The 19,530-nt window shown below is 41.8% G+C and overlaps 1 protein-coding gene across 3 annotated transcripts in view; it reads right to left on the bottom strand.

Annotated features, from left to right (window-relative positions):
- LRCH3 (leucine rich repeats and calponin homology domain containing 3) overlaps nt 1-19,530 on the bottom strand; it is a 103,071-nt gene that overhangs the window by 29,444 nt on the left and 54,097 nt on the right. For 2 of the 3 annotated variants that reach the window (XM_045029141.1, XM_045029142.1), the window contains exons 7-14: nt 13,745-13,838; nt 12,712-12,832; nt 9,518-9,666; nt 6,490-6,566; nt 3,423-3,518; nt 2,360-2,411; nt 2,012-2,161; nt 126-173 (exon numbers count right to left, since the gene is read on the bottom strand). In XM_045029141.1, coding sequence (XP_044885076.1) covers nt 126-173; nt 2,012-2,161; nt 2,360-2,411; nt 3,423-3,518; nt 6,490-6,566; nt 9,518-9,666; nt 12,712-12,832; nt 13,745-13,838 — 787 coding nt within the window. The remainder of the gene's footprint in view (nt 1-125; nt 174-2,011; nt 2,162-2,359; nt 2,412-3,422; nt 3,519-6,489; nt 6,567-9,517; nt 9,667-12,711; nt 12,833-13,744; nt 13,839-19,530) is intronic. The other variant, XM_045029143.1, reaches the window with a different exon arrangement.

The following is a 19,530-nucleotide window of genomic DNA, read 5'->3' on the forward strand; positions in this document are numbered from 1 at the left end:
CCTGCACAGTTTTCTTTAAACTAACCACTGAAGGTTACACCACAAGCAACAAAATGTTTCAACAGAGGGTACTAAAAATCAGGGATAAAGTCAGCCCACACCTTAATACACTTTGCTGCTCTTACCTCACTATCCAGAGGACTTTGCTTCTGAGGACTCTGGGATGCCTTTTGCTGCAGAACAATCAAAGGAATGAGTTAATAGGAGTTGATAGGAAAGCATAAACTTGACTATAACAGGAATAAGACAGCAGTGTTTAGAGGTGTTTTAAAACACTGGAAGACTTAATTTTAAATAAAATAGGCACTGATGAACTTTCAAGTTTTCACTAAACTAAACTTAGTGAATATTTTCAGTCTAAAACTTCTATATCATTTTAAAAACATTTTAATATTCAAGTTATACAAAAAGCCCAAAACATTTCCCCAAACAGGAAGTACCTAGCTGAAAATATCTAACTGCTCATGAATAACAATGTTTTCATTCAGTTCTCTTTAAGTCTAGTAACAATTATTCTATGAGAGTCAATTGTTTTGGGCACTTGTGTAAGACCTTTAAACAGTAGTAATGACGTGACATTGCTAACAATCATATATGTTACAATTCTGTGGAATTTTAGCACAAAAGCATGCATACGAAACACATCAAGTCTGAAAGGGAGAGGGGCTTCGATCTTTAACAAAGACAGTTCTTCTCCCAAGTGTTGCAAAGAGTCTGAGCTAAACAGATTTTAATAGAAACCAGAGTTTTGAATGGTCCACTAAAATTCCTTCCTTAAAGTGGCTTCATACATTACAAAGACACAAAATGACAATCTTCTTCCCTTGCAGTATCAGAGGGGTAGCCATGTTAGTCTGGATCTGTAAAAGCAGCAAAGAGTCCTGTGGCACCTTATAGACAAACAGACGTATTGGAGCATGAGCTTTCGTGGGTGAATACCCACTTCGTCGGATGCATCCCACGAAAGCTCATGCTCCAATACGTCTGTTAGTCTATAAGGTGCCACAGGAGTCTTTGCTGCTTCCCTTGCAGGTCATCCTTAATCAAGTGTAACTGTAGCATTTTCTTTGTGATAGCTAGAGCTGAATGTGCTAATCACTGATAGAAAAAGAGATCTAAGGTGTGGAAATTGGTTAGACCACAGTCCCCTCTCATCTGTACAACCACCTCCTCATCTTCCAAATCTCTCCCCAAAGCCTACCTCTTTCTACAATTTCTCCAACAAGGCCAACTTTATCAAATCTAAATTAATGAGAAAAGAGACTATCATAACGCACCCTCTGTGAAAACAAGACATTTTGTAACTGTAAACCTCCTCTCCCCATTTCCCTAATATCATCTCTCCCTGCATCAAGCTATAGTTATAACTTAGATTGGAAGTTTCCAGGAGCAGAGACTATTTTTTTGTTCTCTCTGTAAAATGTCATGCACACCTATGGCGTGATATACCAATGTTAAATAATAATTAGGACTCTGTGTCTGTCATGGAGGTCGCAGAAGTCACAGACTCCATGACCACCCTGATTTCTGCAGCAGCCAGTGTGGCAGACTCCAGGGACAGCTGCTCAGTGGCCGATACAGCTGGCTCCAGAGCCCCCCTAAGCAATAGTCTCGGCAGCCACAGCTTGGCGGCCCTCAGCAGTGGTCCCGGGAGCATCCGGAGCAGCAGCAGGGATGTGGCCTTGGGGGCAGCCAGAGCAGCCACTGCTCAGCTCCCCCCACACCCCAAGCAGCGGCTCCCCTCGGCCTGCCCCCCCACCCGTCCCTTACTCAGAGCAGCGGCTCCCCCCAGGACCCCTCAACTAAGATTTAGTCACAGGTATTTTTAATAAAAGTCGTGGAGAGCTCACGGGCAATAAAAAAAATTTCACGGGCCCGTGACCTGTCCATGACATTTATTAAAAATATCCGTGACTAAATGGCAGCCTTAATAATAAGCCACATGATTAATTTTGTGGAGGACCCAGGAAAGGTACATATTAGACATCAAGTAAATCCTAAAATGACTCACTTTGACAAAGTCAAGCACAGCTTCCCTCTGGATCTGTTTCGTCCTCATCCTGTCCTCTTCATACTGAAGTGCTGCGAGCTGGGCCTCTCTCCGCGTGCGCTCCACTACGTGCTCTCGCCTTCGGTGAAGTTCAAAGTCTGTATGAGAGATCTGGAACAAAATAATTATCCATTGCATATCAAAATAAATGCATTAGGCTGCAAGATTGAACATAGGTGCAAAGAGAGCGGCGGGGAGATTATGGAGACACAACACATGTTTTTTGTGGATCAGCTGGGTAAAAGCAAGTTAGTTTGTCATAGAAGAGAAACACCCTCAAAAGAGTAAAGCAAAGGTGTACAGTATTACCTGACTGTGGTTGTTGGACAGAGATAGAAGGTAAGATGAATCAGCTGGGGCTCTGATAAATAAAAAGACAGCCGTACAAAGAATAAGTATACTATTCTCATTACATTGACTCATTCTTCACACATCAACAGTCAATAATGATAAGATATTCTAATCAACACTGGATAAATAACTATGTTTTATAAATTAGCACACAAGTTGTTAAATCCAACTGCAGCAATAATGATCTAATATCTAATAATTTCTTATTATATCACAGACAATGGACAATAGTTTGTGTCACCAAAGTCCTTTTACAGCTGAAAGTGTATTGACAATAGTGTGAAATTTGGCTTATCTCAGAACTGTATTCAGAACTTAATAATCACTATCCGGGGTGAAAATGAGCCGGTACAGGCCGGTACTCCATACCGGTAAGAATCCACACCGGCCCATACCCAGCTCACATTAAAGTGCTGCCGTGGCAGTGCTTTAATGTCCCTGCCCCTTTTGCCTCCTGTCGGGGGCCCTGCCGGTAGGGTCTATACCGGCAGGGCTGCCGACCAGTGTGGGGGAGCAACGTTAAGGATGGTCCTTGCCGCGGCAACGGTTTAATGTTGCTCCCCCCCCCGCCCCCGCAGCGCTTTAACATCCCTGCCCCTTTTGCACCCCCGGCCACTGACAGGTCGGGGGGGGGGGGGAGCGCAAAGGCAGCAGCTGCCCTGGGGCCAGCGATTTAAAAGGGCCCAGGGCTCCAGACACCGGAGCTCCAGGCCCTTTAAATCAACACGGTAGCCCCGGGCGGTGCAGGCCAAGGGCTGGCTGGGGGATGCTGACCCTCAGCCCCGCCCCTTCCGCCTGAGGCCCTGCCCCTTCCGGGGGCCAGAGCCACCCCTCCGTACCAGTAAGTGTCCTCAGTTACTTTCACCCCTGCCACTACCTGACAGCTTTCAGTAAGTTACTTATTTCACTATCTCTAAGACCTTTTTAGTTCAACCTCATATCAAGAAGCAATTGATTATCAGGCCTGTTATTAAAGAGATACTTGATTTTAAAACAGAAATCACATGCTTCTTTTCACTACCTCTCTGCCTTGTCTACATAACTCCTTTGTCCTTGGTGTCGCTCCCTGTCCTGCATCAAGCTTAGTGTTTCTGGTCTTCGTAATTCATCAGTATCCCTGAAAGTAAACACAGATTGGAGGTTGGTTATTGATGCACAGAAATGGCAAACAAATGTAACTTTTTTTCTAATTATCAGCTGCTTATAAAAGTAAATGACTAAACAGTTAACTTCCAATAACATTCAAGACTAAATTTAAAGATGACCAAAGCAAGAAAGTTCAGATTTAAGGCTAGGCTAACAACTGTTGTTATATAAATATTAAAGCACCCTAGTAATATCACTATTGAGTACAACAATTTTAAAAGGTGCAAAAAGATGGAATTTCTGTTTTAACACTGAGTTCTTGGCTTCTGGAGTGCAGCTAACTCTGGGAAGGGCATGAGTTAAAAAAAAGTCAATGAAGAACTTCATTATTCTTTCGCACACTTTCAGAACAAATCTGCTTAGTTCATTGATCAAAAGATTATTTTCTAACAGCCAGTGTTGCAAACTCCATCTGAGTCCTTTCTGTCTCATATAGGAACACCAGAAACAGACATCTGTAAAGACCTTAGCTAATGATTTGTTTGCTTGTGAGGGAGAACAGAACACAACTTGAAATGAATCAATTAAATTAAATGTCCAGTTACAGTGTCAGTAACAAAAGAAGGCATACACAAAAAGCATCTGAGTTTTCACTATGAATTGTTCTCTAGTTTAAAACATAAGGCAAAATATTTTTAAAAACAGGCACTTAAGTAATAGATGCAAGACATAACTCCCTCAGGTACAAACAAAACTGAGCACACAAAATATGAAGCTGCATGGGCAAAACAGGTAACTGCATTCAAATGGGTAACTGCACATGTTCCACAAGGATGTATTTTGTGTACACAACTTAAGATGCCTATTTTTAAAATTAAGCTCTATATGTCAGATGCTGTATGTGATGCACCCGTTACTGTGTTGACTGGCAGGAAGAACACTGGGTGAAGGGAGCAACAAGACCCAAACTTCATATGCAGATCTAAGTAGCACATAGCATTGCTGAATCAGGAACTTTTTACAGACTGCACGCTTGTGCAAGCTGTATTTAACTAGCTACTCTTAAGATGAAGTCTGAATTATGTCTAGATTTACAAGGTCTTTAATGGCTCCAGTGTGCTTTGGAGAAGGAAAAAAAAAAGCTTCCTGCCAAGGCATTTACAGAAAATTGTTGTGGGAGCAGTTTACAGCTTACGTTGTTGGCACAAGCAAAATATTCCAGTACTATGAACTTCATAATACCAAAAAAAACCAAACAAAAAAAAAACCCACTAATTAATTTTGCATGGTGATTTTTCCTTAATTTCGGAAGCAACAACATGGTCTGATTTTTTTAGTATTTCATTAAGAATTCTATTTCACTGCGGTATAATAAGAATGTGCTATAATTTAGTTAGATGTTGGATTACAAGCCTCTGCTTAAAGATCAGCTGCCGCCCCGAGTTAAACTTTGAAATCATCTGAACCCTATTGAACTATATAATTTCCTTTATTGTCATTGCAGACTGCCAAGATCTGTATATGTAAATAGAAGGTCTCTCCCGTCTAACCAGCCTTGTCTTGTCCTATTTTCTTCAGCTGTGTCATGCAGGCCAATGTTTGTGAAGTCTCTTCAGTTATTTCCATGTAAAACACAAATCAAAAGGCAGGTAAAAAGAGTCTTTCAGACCAAGGCGCTCATCATTTGTGGAGGAGATGGCAGGCTGCTCTATTATTTCAAAGTTTACTGGTGGACACTACAGGGTAAGGAATTCTGACACATGCTGAATCAGTTACCATCTATGATGTCAGTACAGCTACTGCACATGCACATTAACTGCATGAATCAAAATTCCTTAGAAAAATCCATGAAGGGTAGTTGCTTCTCATGTGCCTAACAGCTTTTGGGGGAAAAAAAAAAAATCTATCTGTGGTTCTTAGTTTCAGTTTCCCTATAACAGCCAGAAGAGAGAAGTCAAATTTAAGGGAATTGCCAATTTCATTTAAAAAATTTGCTTCTAGTTAGGGCATAAAGAGTGAAGTATCCAAAACCAGTGTGTGTCTTATCTAATACAGCGTTTCTCAAATGCGGCCACCATGGCTACATGAAGCACCAGGGGTTTTCTTGCGGCCACAGCCTCCTGGGTGAGGGGTGGGGGGCTACCCTCCCCCAGGGCCGCCAGCAAGAGCTGGTCTCTGTCCCCTTCTGGAGCCACAAACACTGTAGGAGCAGGCGGCCAGCATGAGTTCCCCACCTTCCTGGGGACGGTGGGGCTCAGGCTTCAGGTGTGGTGGGCGACAGACTCTGGCCATACAGCAGCAGGCTCCATCCCCTAGCCGTAGGACTCCAGGCTCACCCCCCACACATCACCCCTGGCCCTCGCTGCCTCCTCCAGTTGCCATCTGTGCACCAGGGCCCCAGGCTCCCACCCTGGGCTCACCTCCTCCATCTCCCCTGACTCCTGCAGCCTCCCATCTATCCCCTCATTGCCCCTTGGCCCCCTACCCACTTCCCCATCCAGGGCTTAATTTGTCCCCCAGCTTGCCGGGGCAGAGTAAGTCTGTTGTGAAAAGTGATATTGTTAATATCACTTTTCACAGCCTCACCTTACTGCATCATTCCTCATTTTAACTAGACTGTAAGTTCCTGGGACAGGAATCATATTCTGTTTGTAAAGTGTGGCACATTTCTGACTAGGTAGTAGAAAACTACATCCACTGTTCAGTGTCACTCAATGCAATCTGCAATGTAACTTTCAGCTACAATTTCCCCCAATCTACAGTATTTTAGCAAGAGAAATGTATGCTCTTCTGCCAATTTAGCCTAGTTATGAAAAGAACAGAAATGTTTATGCAGGTATAAATATCAGTCATAACATCACAGTGAAATCAAGTGTTGGTTTCAAATGATCATGTAGATCATATATTTTTCAGAGTTGGGCACCTATCGTACACATCTATAAAGCACCATGTATGCCACTGGCACTATCATGAATAAATGTACTTTCATCAGGTTCGTCTACCTATTTTGATGCAAGTATCGTCTTGTGTCTTCTGTTCTCTGAAAATCTCTGATGGGTACTGGCTTTACTGGTGAGCCCTAAGCAAACAAAACAGAAGACAATGAAGTTAGTCGTGTATCCAGAATGCTGTATGTGCTAGTTTAAGAATTTTGATTAAACCAAACTAAGTGTAGGTTCCATCAATTTGTCTAGATCCAAATGTGTGATTACTGGTTGTTAAGATGTCTGACAAAGAAACAAAATAAAACACAACCAATGGAAGAAACTGGAAATGATGCAGAATCATTTTTGTATCTTGCATGTAATTTACTAAAAGTTGAACTTCAAAATTAAGCATACCTGTTGATGAGTTATAGTGTAAAAAACAGAACTACCAGGCTATGCGGATGAAGTATAGGTATAAAATAACTAGTGTAACTTATAAGACGTATGGTGTTGGAGACCAAAGTACACATCTACAGTTTTAGCATAGTGTATTCCAGGCTCTCTCAGACAATAAGATTCAACAGCTGGTGTTCTGTGATGATACTATATAGACAAACCAGAGAGACAGGAAGGAAAATGTTAGGAAAAAGTCAGAGGATCTGAATGAAAACACTGGTTGTTCGGTTTTGACTATTAAGTCAATCATCCTTTTGGGAGCAGGTGTATATTGCCCTTGTTGGTCAGTTTTATAAAACTCATCTCAACATCCATCAGTATTGCCAAATACAGATATTCAAGGCTAACTTGCTAGTTCTAATTCTAATTCACATCTAGATGAATCATAGATTCATAGAAATGTAGGCCTGGAAGGGACCTCAAGAGATCATCTAGTCCCTCCCCCTACCTGGCCCCCTCACTGAGGGAAGACCAAGTATACACAGAAGAGGGCACTGAATACTGAATATAGTTATCTACCTCTTAAAATAGAGTCAGCCCACTAAAGTGAGATCCTAAAATGTTTTTGATTGCTTTACTGTTAGAATTAAAAATAAATGGGTGAGTTTTACAAATTAAAATGGTACTCATGTTGGTTTAGCTCTAGGATGAACCAAAGCTTTCTCACTTAATTTTTAAGAGGTTCTTTAATTCTGAAGAAAAGTTTATTTTGTATCACTTATTGCTCTTCATAAAATTCACTCTCAATCTACATTTCAAATGGTATCACTGTCTCCTTGACTTGATATTGTGTTTATACACTTGCAGAATCAATATATTATATTGTCAATGGAAATCTGGGTCACTGCAGATTTCACTAATGTAAGTAGGGGAATGACAAAGTGGACAAAATAAGGACATGATTTAGGACTCCTAAAGAAATACCGACAAAATAAAATAAAGGAAATTAAGAAAGATCTTTACCTCCTCAAAGCATTAAAAGAATTTATGAAGGAATGGACACATTTTAATTTGAGCACAATGTGTATTGCTTAAGTGCTTCAAGCAAAGTAGAAGATTATCTGAAACAGGTTGCTTATGCACTACATAAGATTACTTCTATGCTGAGACTCCTTTACACCTACACACAGGGGATTAATTTAGATTAACATGGCATAGAGAAGGCAATGTCACATTGCTTAATGCTTCCTGCATTTAATTTTGTTTTATCCAGAAACTTTACAATTTTCCACTTCCTTGTGTCCAGACTGTCACAGCAGGGATCAGTTTCTCTTGCCTTATGTATAACAGTAGCTATTCTAACCAAAGCAAAGATGTTTTCCAGTTGCAGGGAGTCACACAGTTTTAAAGAAACAATCATGAAATTTTGGTCAAGTGCATGCTAATCTATATTCAGTCACAAGGTACTAAAATTAAACAAGGACTCAAGACAATTGCATTATAACTGTGTAGGAGTGATCATCCCTCCCCCCAATGCTATCATTTGGAATCAGAACAAGAGCAGTAAAAGCAGTAATTAGTAACAAATGATACTACAAAATATGTAGCAAATTATGGAAAAGCTAATAAGAACCACTTCAACCCATTCTGGGGAAATGGGAGCTTGTAGTCTGACCCACAATGCAACTTGAAATTCTACTGCTGGAACAGTGATATTGCTCAGACTTCTAGTGTGCCATTCCAGCTCAAATACCACACACTACCTTTAAAACAGCAGGCTACTCAAGCATAGAAACAAAATGTACATTGTTCAAGTTTGTCTGCAATAATAAGCACAAAGACTACAGTTTTTAAGACAAAAAAAGCTATAGCCTAAGGATGCTTATACTTGTGTTTAGCCACTTATAATCAATTCTCCTTACAGATTTTTAACAAACTTTAAATAACCCTATTTATTGCCCATTTACTGTATCCTGGGATTGACTCATAAAAATATCATGTCTCACAGTTAAATACGGAATTTTTGCTCAAAACTTTGTGTATATGCATTCCCAGTTTGTATCCCTGGTGATTTTACAGAGTATTACTCAAGATGTTAACATGGACCAAGTCATCTGTTACAAAATATCAGACTTTATAGCAAATCCTCTTTTTCATTTAAAATCCGCAATTAAAAGGGATGCCCAGTCTGGTAAATTTATGGGCATTTAATTTACAATCCATAGGAAAGCCCCACCAAATTAACATAGCAGAAAGATCCCTATAATAAGTCCCTGTGCTGACAGAGATCAACACATTAGCTATGTTTTGACCTCAAACAAGCCAGCATTTTCTAGGTATTACCAAATGAAGGTGACATGAGTGGTTGCCTGGGTGCAAGCACATATGAAAAGCATCAACTTCAATATTTTCTGAAGGAAGGGTTCCTTTGGGAACCCCATTTACTCCCACCACATCCTGCAGGAATTTTGCCTTTGAACAAAGCTCATTATAGCTGCCCGTACAACTTTTCTGTGTATCTGATACAGGTGTAGTTTGTAGCAACTCAGGACTCAAACTCAGATCCTCCGCAAGGCAAAGCTTGTTGCTCCAAGCCAACTGTCACATTGTTTACCAAAGTATACCTCTACGGACAAGAAATATTAACACCATCACAAAGGCTTTCATTGGGGTATATGAACTTGACTAATTTAAATAAAAGCACCACCTCATGAGAGATTCGCCGTTGTTCAATATATGCCATGAATTGTGAGCTGAGGCTCTCTGACTCCATGCACTTGGGTTGCCTCACCTCTTCCTCTTCCTCTTCAGTGGCACAGCTATCAATATAGTCAATCTGATCCAGATCATGTTCCACTAGACACACATGCACAAAGGAAACACCCATAATTAGATGACCAGTAGTAGAAAAAACATGGCAGCAGTCTCAGCAACTAATGTCTGATTTCACTTTTCCTCCATCTGGGAAAGCGTAAGCTGACATCTTTTGAGTTCTGCCTGGTTCACTAATATTTGTTAAATGTCAGATTTTGAAATAATCTTAAACAGCTTTAAAAGCAATGAGAAAAAAATATGCCAAATGTAACAATTTAAAAAATATGATACGTATTTTCTTAATTATTGCAAAAGCAATGTCATCCTTCCCAATTCATTGTTAACAAAGGCCATTGACTACAATTTTTACTTCTGTATCTTGGACATATCTGAGAAGCAAGCAATTACCATCAATTTACAACAAAATAAACATATAATTAGAATATACTGATTAATTTATCTAGGCTCTACTTAGCTGGATACTTCCTCATTAATAAAGGTGCTGAGGAGAGCCTAGGTTAACACTTGCTCAATATGAAATGTCAGGCTCTATACAGAGTCTGATGACCATAAAACAGAGTGTGCCCAAGTTAATTGCATGAGGTTGCTTTAAATATGAAAAAGGTATATAGCAAAGAAACAGACAATAAAGAAAGCAACACAAAAACACTCAGGCTGCAGACATTTTATTAACCAAAGAGGAAGGAAGAAATTAAAATTAGGGAACCACAGTAATTAAATGAGGATGAAGCACAGGGTACAATTCTGCTCTCATTTCTGCCCATGGCCATGTTGCTATCTGGGGCATTTTTTATTCATCACTGCTTTTGTAAGTTTCTGCACAGGAATTTCAAGTGTCATGCCATTAAACAAACAGCCTAGTGAAAAGCACTGTGCTGACAGATCGGATATCCAGAGTCAAAAATACTCTGAGGACTCCCAACCCCCTTCCCACCATACTAGGTCTTCATGTGCCACACTTCATCATCTCTTATCGGAAAACTCATGTTAGTACTGATGAAGACATGGGGAAAGAGAGGTCATTATGAGGGGGTCTAGATGCAAGTGTTTTGAAAGGGATATCACTCAGGATGAAATGGCAGGCACAAGTTCAACTCAGATTACCTACTTCAAACATTATTGCTTCCTTGTTTTTAAAATCCTGCAAAAACTTGCTCCTGCCTTTCCCCCATACATTATCACTCTCTATTCCCCATTCCTCCTTGTCTAGAGCAGGCCTCCTTTGCCTCACCACACAATCTGGCTACTGTAAGTGCCAGAACCATCTCCTCTGAAACTCCAGCCATCCAAAACAGCTTCCCTGGATCTTTCTGCCTCATTGAATCTCCACCTCATTTAAAATCTTAAGTGAAGACCTCTTTTCTCCCTTAGCTATTTAACTCTAATTTATCTCACTCTCCATTATATTATTTAACAGCTGTGTTAACTCTAAAGCATTGCGAAAGACCGTGTGTGAAAAACCAATTAACAAGAAGTTGATATTGTAGGCAGGGCTGGTAGCACTGTTTGGGGAGGCTGCTAGGCACTTCCCACATAAGATAAAAGAACAGGAGTACTTGTGGCACCTTAAAGACTAACAAATTTATTTTAGCATGAGCTTTCGTGAGCTACAGCTCACTTCTTCGGATGCATAGAATGGAACACACAGACAGGAGATATTTATACATTATATCTCCTGTCTGTGTGTTCCATTCTATGCATCCGAAGAAGTGAGCTGCAGCTCACGAAAGCTCATGCTAAAATAAATTTGTTAGTCTTTAAGGTGCCACAAGTACTCCTGTTCTTTTTGCGGATACAGACTAACACAGCTGCTACTCTGAAACCTGTCACATAAGATAACTTTGCCAAACTGTCTGTACTGATAATTTTCATGCTGGATGTCTACCTCAAGGGGGAAAAAATAATTTTCAGACAAAATGGCTTGGCTGTTTATGAGAATGAGGCTAGGGAAAAATATATTGCAGCAGAAGGAGATTAGAAGAAGGAGCTGGTGGGGAGAGGAAAGAGACTGAGACTAGTGGATGGGGGGGAAGAAGAAACTGGGACTGGGAACTGGGGTGGGAAGATTGGGACTGGGAGAATACTGAGATCAGATGAGGAGCTGGGAGGGGAGGGGGAGAAGACTGGGACTGAGAACCAATGTGTGGGAGACATCTGACGTGGAGCCAGGGTGGTGGTGGAGAACTGGGAATGACTGAGAGAAGAGACTGGCACAAAAAACCGGGGGAACACAGAATGGAAGAGGAGCCTGAGGAGGGAGAATGAACTGGGGAATGTGGGTGGGGAGATATTACTGGAGGCCAAGATGGAGGAGAGAGAGAAATCTGAGAAGAGAAAAGGAGCCCAGGATTACCAAATCTGAGGAGTGGCAACTGACTGAGTAGACAAAGAGAATAGAACTGGCATAAGAAGCCGGGGTGGAGAAGAGACAGGTCTGTGATAGGCACAGGTTGGAGGGCAGAGGGCAGAAGGAGTCATACTGGGGGAGGAGGGGCCGGTGAGACACAGAAGGCTCTTTGCCCACTAGAGAACACTCCCCTCCAAAGCCTGGAATAGAACCCAAGATTCTTGAGTCTCACCATTCCTCTGTTGTCAGCAAATAGCTGTGAAAACCCCCGACAAAGTGTCCCATCCCCCTCTAGTGCTGGTCCTCACAGAGGATGACAACCTCCTACAGTTATCAGTCACTCTGTCAGCTCAAGTGGCAGAGATCTCTGCACCAGATCTAAAGGTTCCAATCCTGCTGATGACTCATGAGAGTGTCAATATCGTGCAAAAAGCAGTATGTGATCATGTAATTAAAGATGGCATCATAAGGCATATGCAGAAAGAGGCTGAATTAAGGTTGCACAAGCAACCTTATCTTCTGTTGTTGTTTTTTTTTAAACTTTTCAGAGCTTGATTTTGCAACCCTAATAATGTTCTTTAAATGTAATTTTTGTGTGCAATTATAAATATATTGAGCCCCCACCATTTCTTTCGCTTAAAACAGCAAATTACCTGTAACTTCCAAATATACATTTTGGCAACCACCTGAATAATTAGCTATCAAAGGCTGCTATTTACCTCCACCATTAGTTACAACCGTGCTCCCTCGGTTCTCCTGGTACTCTCTCTCTCTTCGCAGTCTCTGCTCTTTAGTGATCTCTGCCACTCGCAGAGGGAGGTCGGAGAACTCATCTGTAGGCTTTACAAAACAGACAAAAAAAAAACACACATTCTCATCCTAGGCATCATCTTTCAGTTAGTTTTCTAACTTGGGCCTCCACTCCACCAGTCCTGCTGGATTTTGCTCCCTAAAACTATTAATTTAAAAGAGACACAACTGCAATGTATAGTTTTAAATAAGGTCGATTTAGGACCTCTTTTCCATGAAGAGTCTGTCTATAGTTTTAATTTATTTTCCCTCTGAAATGAATGCATATGCTAAAAACATTCCAGGCTGGATTCTGAAGGCCCTTGTAAACACCAGGCTAGGAGCACAGTTCGCTCCAGGCCTGGGTTGCAGCCATTTGCATAGCTTCCCCAACAGGACAGAAGAAGCTGGCTCCTGTCTCTTTCTCCCAGTATCCTTATTCCTTGGAGATCTGATCTTGCTTCTTCTAAATGGTTAAGAGACAATCTATTTGGCCATTTGAAAAAGCTACATATAAAATCTTATTTGGAAAATCTGTGTTAATTTTAAATCTCTCTGTTTACCTGATTTTATTTTAATTAAACCGAAGCTCTTGAGTAATGGATAAAGATTATATATGCTAATATAATGCAATAACTAGCTCACCTTTTTGTAATTTTTCTTATCACTTGTTAATATTAAATTCATTTCTACCACGTGCTCTTCTATATTTTCTCTTACACTTTTGCTTTGATTTTTTAAAATGTTTCAATAAAAATATTAGTAAAACAACAAAAGATCCATTTAATATAAAAATGGTGCTAATTCTTTTCCCTGGAAATCAAAAGTAATCTGTGAACTATGGAAATTACATTTTTTATTACACATAAGCATCACTCCCTGAATAATCTTCCAAATCTGTCTTCATTATTTGTTTCCTGTACAAATATTGCCACCCAACAAAAATAAAGCAACTACACTTACTTCATTCCCTGACCATCTTTTGTCTCCGCTGTCCACACTATTGAAACCAGAATCTAGTGCTCCATAGGGACGACTGGAGTACAGTTCCTCATGGCTGTCAAGCAGATAATTTTAGTCACTATAATGTAAATGTCACTGAAAAATTCTTACTTGTGACAGAGCTGAAAATGGAGTTAACTGTTGAGCAGAGCTGAGCGGTGTCCACAACACATTAGAAGTTGTCACATGGCATTCACTATGCATAATACTTTCTAAGAGAATATGTTCTTCCAACTACAAACATTCCCATCTGTTAGCCAACTGACATGATGCAGCTGCCTTGTGCTTTCAAGAGCTGATCTAAGCCTATGCCCTAAACAATTCTGACAAACATTTTTTTTGGCAAACTGACCTATTAAATTCTCCTTTAGCAAGTCAGTTCATTTTATGTTACTCGGGTGTTTTAGTTGAACGACTCTTCCCAACCCTATCCCCAAAATCATTTTGTCCCCAGAGGGAATCACAACCATACATGTGTATTTATTACACATACATACACATGTACAGGAATGAGTATGCGCCTCTTTTAGAAGTATAACAATATTCAAAACGTATACTTTATACATCTCTTTTCTGTATCACGCATTATTAATCTAAAATACTCCATAAAAGACACCACATATGTTTCAAATGAAATATATCATCACTTGAATTATATACAAATGTAGTTTTCACTGATTAAATTGACTTGTCAATGACTTGCCTAGACACAGACATTACATATGTGCAATGAAGGGATGAAAATATAAACCATAACATAAGAGGCTGTATGGTGCTTTTCCTGCTCTAAGTGGGTACAGAGACTACACAGTTCAGCAGCGTGGCCATCACAGATGTCGAATCTGGCAACTGCTACAGATAGCGACAGCAGCAGTATAACAATGGGACTTGTCTGATCCACTGCAGATGGCATTTCACAATGGATCAACTGTCCTGCTGGCACTTGATGCCCCAGAGAAAACTGCGGCAAACAGCAATTACTGCATAATACACAAGTAAGAATTTCAGGAAGCTGATTGCTCTACCCAAGCATAGATAATTGTAGGTCATTCTCTCACTGGTACTGATCTCCAGTTGTCCCTCTGTTTAAAAATCCCTCATCCAGGAAACACTTATTTTAAAATGACCGTTATTACTATTATTTATGCAGCACCACAGAGTTATGGTGCTTTATAGAAAAAAGTGACAGACTCGAGTCCTAAGGAGTTTGCAGTCCTAGTTAGACACAAAGGGTATGTCTACACTGCAATTAGACACCCGGGGCTGGCCCAGGCTCCGGGAACTCAGGCGAAGAGGCTGTTTAATTGTGGTGGACATTCAGGCTCAGCTCTGGGACCCTCCCACCTCGCAGGGTCCTAGAGCCCGGGCTTCAGCCCGAACCCAAACGCCTATACTGCACCTGAACAGCCCCTTAGCCTGAGCCAGCTGGCACAGGCCAGTCGTGGGTTTTTAATTGCTGTGTAGACATACCCCAGGAGAGGTTACTCACAATGTGCCATAATGGTGGTTCTTTGAGATGTGTGTTCCTACGGGTGCTGCACTTCAAGGATGCTTATACCACTTGTGCCTTTGATGAGACATTTTTGGTAGCAGTGCCCATTCAGCCTATGCATGCAATTCTATGCTTCCTTATGCCCTGCTCTGAGGATACATAAGGCTGCATGGGTGAACTGCCCTCAGTTCCTTCTCCACTGCCAAGTCCCCAGAGGAAACTCTGAAGCAGAGGGGAACGAAGGCAAGTAATGGAACACCTATATGGACACACACAGTGAAGAACTCCAGTTATTGCACAAGGCAAGTAACCTCTTCTTCTTCTTCTTCAAGTAGTGTCCCTCTGGGTGCTCCACTTCAGGTGACTACCAAGCAGTACCCCTAGCTGGAGGGGGGTCTCTGGAATCAAGTCCAAGATTGAATACAATACAGCATTTCCAAGGGCAGCATCTGATCTAGAAGACTGGACCACTGCATAATGCTTGGAAAAGGTACGTATGGAAGACCAAGTGGCAGCCTTACAAACAGAAACATTCTTGAGTAATGCCATAGAAGCATCTACAGCTTTTATGGAATGGGCCAACGCCCCTGAAAGAGCTGAATATATGAAGTTATAGCACAAAAGGACACAATCAGAAATCAGCCTGGAGAGTCTCTAGGTGAAAATCGCTGTATCTTTGGATCTATCGGCAATAGTCACGAACAGTCTGCGTGACTTCCTAAATGACTTAGTCCTTTCCAAATGAAAGGCTAATGCCCTTCTAACATCCAGAGTGTGTAAAAAAGGCCTCCGCTCTGAACTGATGAGTCTTTGGGGGGAAAAATGGAGGGTGGATAATCTGGTTGATGTGCAGCTCATATGACACCTTAGGTAAAAATTTTGAGTGTGGATGTAACAAAAGTCTGTCCTTGAAAAATATTGTAAATGGAGGATCTGCCATTACAACCCCTATTTCTCCAATCCCACAAGCAGAGGTAATAACCACCAGAAACACAAACCTTTGGAGATAAATTAATGAGGGAAGAGGTAGCCATTGGCTCAAACGGGGGGCATAGGGCATCGAAGTACTGCATTCAAATCCCAGATAGGAATGGGTTTCTTAACTTGAGGGAAAGAGTTTCCCAATCCTCTCAGAATCTTACAGTTGTAGGATGGGTGAAAAGTGAGAATCCCGCAACTGCTGAATGAAAGGCTGTTACAGCTGCCAAATGCACACTGGAGGCCTGGTCTACACTGGGGGGGGCGGAACTAAGTCAGTCTAAGTTACGCAACTTCAGCTAAGAAAATAGCGTAGCTGAAGTCGACGTACTTAGAGCTACTTACCACGGTGTCTTCATTGTGGTAGGTCAACTGCTGCTGCTCCCCTGTCGACTCCGCCTACACTTCTTGCTCTGGTGGAGTACTGGAGTAGATGGGAGAGTGCTTGGCGGTCCATTTATCGCATCTTTACTAGACACGATAAATCGACCCCCAGTGGATCGAACACTCTGCCCTAAGTGTAGATATGCCCTGATAGAGCTCATATATAATCCTAACTTTTTCAGCACTAGGAGATAATCAAAGATGATCAAGGGGGAAGAATGAACAGGTGAAACACTTCCGGACACACCACATGCTGAATCTTTTCCACTTGTGGAGGTAAGTGTATTTCGTGGAATCTTTCCTACTGTTCAACAATACCTGTTGCACTTCCCAGTTCATCACAGATGCATCCATCATTATGATGATGGAGGGAGGAGACTGAATAAATGGAATCCCCATGCGGGAGACTAAGACCTGGCAAGGAACTGACATTAACTTGTTCAAGTTGTGTTTGTTTGGAGCATAAACAATCCTGAGCCAGCCCTGAAAACATTGTGATGGTATGTGCCAGACTCCATCTTCGAAGGTGCAGGCTGCTATATGTCCAAGTAATTGAAGACAACTTCTTATTGATGTCTGTAGGCTGATTTGAATGTCTGAGACAAGATTTGCTAACATCGAGAATCTGTTGGAGAGGAAGATAAGCCCTGGCTGGTGTAGCGTCCAAGGAGGCGCCTATGAAATCTATTCTTTGTATGGGGCTCAAAGAGGATTTCTCGATGTTGAGCTTAACCCTAGCTTGTGGAACAGGGATCTCATTGTCTTTATGGCATCAAAAACCTCATTGTAGGACCAGCCCATAACCAACCAGTCATCGAGGTATTGACAGGAAGCCCTCCACATGACTACTACTGTAGAGCGGCAGTGTTGGCTGTGTCCAATAAGGCCGTTAGCTTTATTTTAGTTAACAATTGACGCTCGTTAATAATAGCCTGAAACTGGTCATGCTCATCAGCAAATGCTCAGTAAATGTTGTGAATTTGCTATAACTTGAATGATTGTATTTAGCCATGAAAGCTTGATAGTGTGTGATGCTAAATTGAAGAGTCACAGATGAGTAGTCTTTCTGTCGAATAGATCAAGGTGTTTTTGGTCCTTATCATACGGTGTGGTCTTTGCACGATGTTGCTTGCCATGTTTTTTCACTGCCTCCACAACCAGGGAGTTCAGTGTTGGATGAGTGAACAGAAATTCAGAGTCTCTAGCTAGGACATAATATTTTTATAGGCCCTTTTTACAAGCTGGTGGAATCATTGCAGGGATCTGCCAGATGGATTTGATAGGATTCAGAGCCTCATTAATAGTCAGGACAACTCAGGTGGAGGGAATCCATTTGAGGATGTCCAGGAGCTTATGTTATGACTCTGTGACCTCTTCCAAGGGATCTGGAGGAAATCTGAAATGTGCTTCATTAACTCTTGGATGTGTCTGAAGTCACCAGCCATAGTTGGTTGGGGAGGCATAACCGCTTCACCTGGAGAAGATAAAGAAGTTTCTTCCCAAACAAATATTTCTTCATCTGTCCAGGCTTTCTGCTCTTCAAAGGATTCTTGTGCCTGAGGTAAAGGAAGAAAAGCAGTAGGGGAGCCTCTCCCCCTATACTTCCCATGAGAGAGACTACGGGCATGTGACAATTGCAGATGATTGGCAGCCCAAGAAACCCAGTATGGCCATTGGAGAGGTCCGAAAGGCACTGGAGGTGGTAACCATTGATGCTCAAACCAGGTTGGGGGAACATGGGTCTATCTATGGTACAAATCCCCACTGTTGTCAAAAGTGTCAGGATGGAAATTCCTTGTCTGAAGCATCAGGGAACCCTGTATTGAAATATCTGAATTGGAGGAAAATTCCTCCTCTTCAAGTGGGGGAGCCCCAGCACTCTCTGAAGGCATTGGAGTCAAGTGATACTTAGAAAAGGTCCTATTTCAGTGACCATGCTTGTCTCGGTACTGAACCTTTTGCTACCAACTAACAAGGGAGATTCCGGCTCCTCCGAAACATGTAGATCCTTTGAAAATCTGAACTCCTTTAGTACCAGGTGGATTTGAAGAGTGGGACTGTTGTCAGTACCGAGGCCATACGCTGCTCTGGTAAATTCACTCTGGTTGAAGTAGTCAGTACTGATGTGAGGCCTTGGGAGGCGTTCAGACCATATGAGAGGCACAACGTCTTCTCAGTATTGAAGCAGTCTTAGATGTTGATGGTACCAAACGAATTCTGGATACCACTCTCTTAGAGGTGGAAAGCTTCGACGATGCATTGTCCTGCTTGTGCAGCACTGAAGGTTTCAGTACCAAGGCATGCTTGTTGCCCTTTTTCTCTGCTGAGCCTGGAGCCCCAGGCACAGGATCGGTACTGAGAGTGTCTGCAGCCTCAGACATACCCAGGGTGGGACATGAGGTCTGCAGCAGTCTTGCATTGCAGTGACCAAAGTCTTTTTGAGGTGGATTCTTCCTGTGGAGAATAACTCAGTTTTGTATGGATCTTCTTCATGGATTTACCTTGGGTAGATCCAAGTGAATGTGACGAAGCTGACAGGGCATCGTGTTCACTCAGCAACTGATGTCCAGAGGCAGAAGGGTGTACTCCTGGCCTGTATCTGAGGCCAACTGGAGGGAATGCTCCATCATTAAGAGTCTCAGTTTTAGCTCCTGATTTTTTCTTGAGTCACCCTTAAATGCAGAGCAGATGGAGTACTTTTGTGGGACATCAGACTTTCCAAAGCAGCGGATACAACAGAAATGCCTGTCGCTGACCAAGATGCACTCCTGGCAACAGATGCACTGTTTGAAGTCCAGAGATCCTGGCATACCCCAGGGCAATGACCTCTAGCAAGGGAAGTTCCCACACACACCCCCGTCCAAAATGGGATCAAGAGAAATATCCCCTAAAT

This window comes from Mauremys mutica, chromosome 9, assembly GCF_020497125.1.
Source record: "Mauremys mutica isolate MM-2020 ecotype Southern chromosome 9, ASM2049712v1, whole genome shotgun sequence".
In the NCBI taxonomy this organism is placed as follows: Eukaryota; Metazoa; Chordata; order Testudines; family Geoemydidae; genus Mauremys; species Mauremys mutica.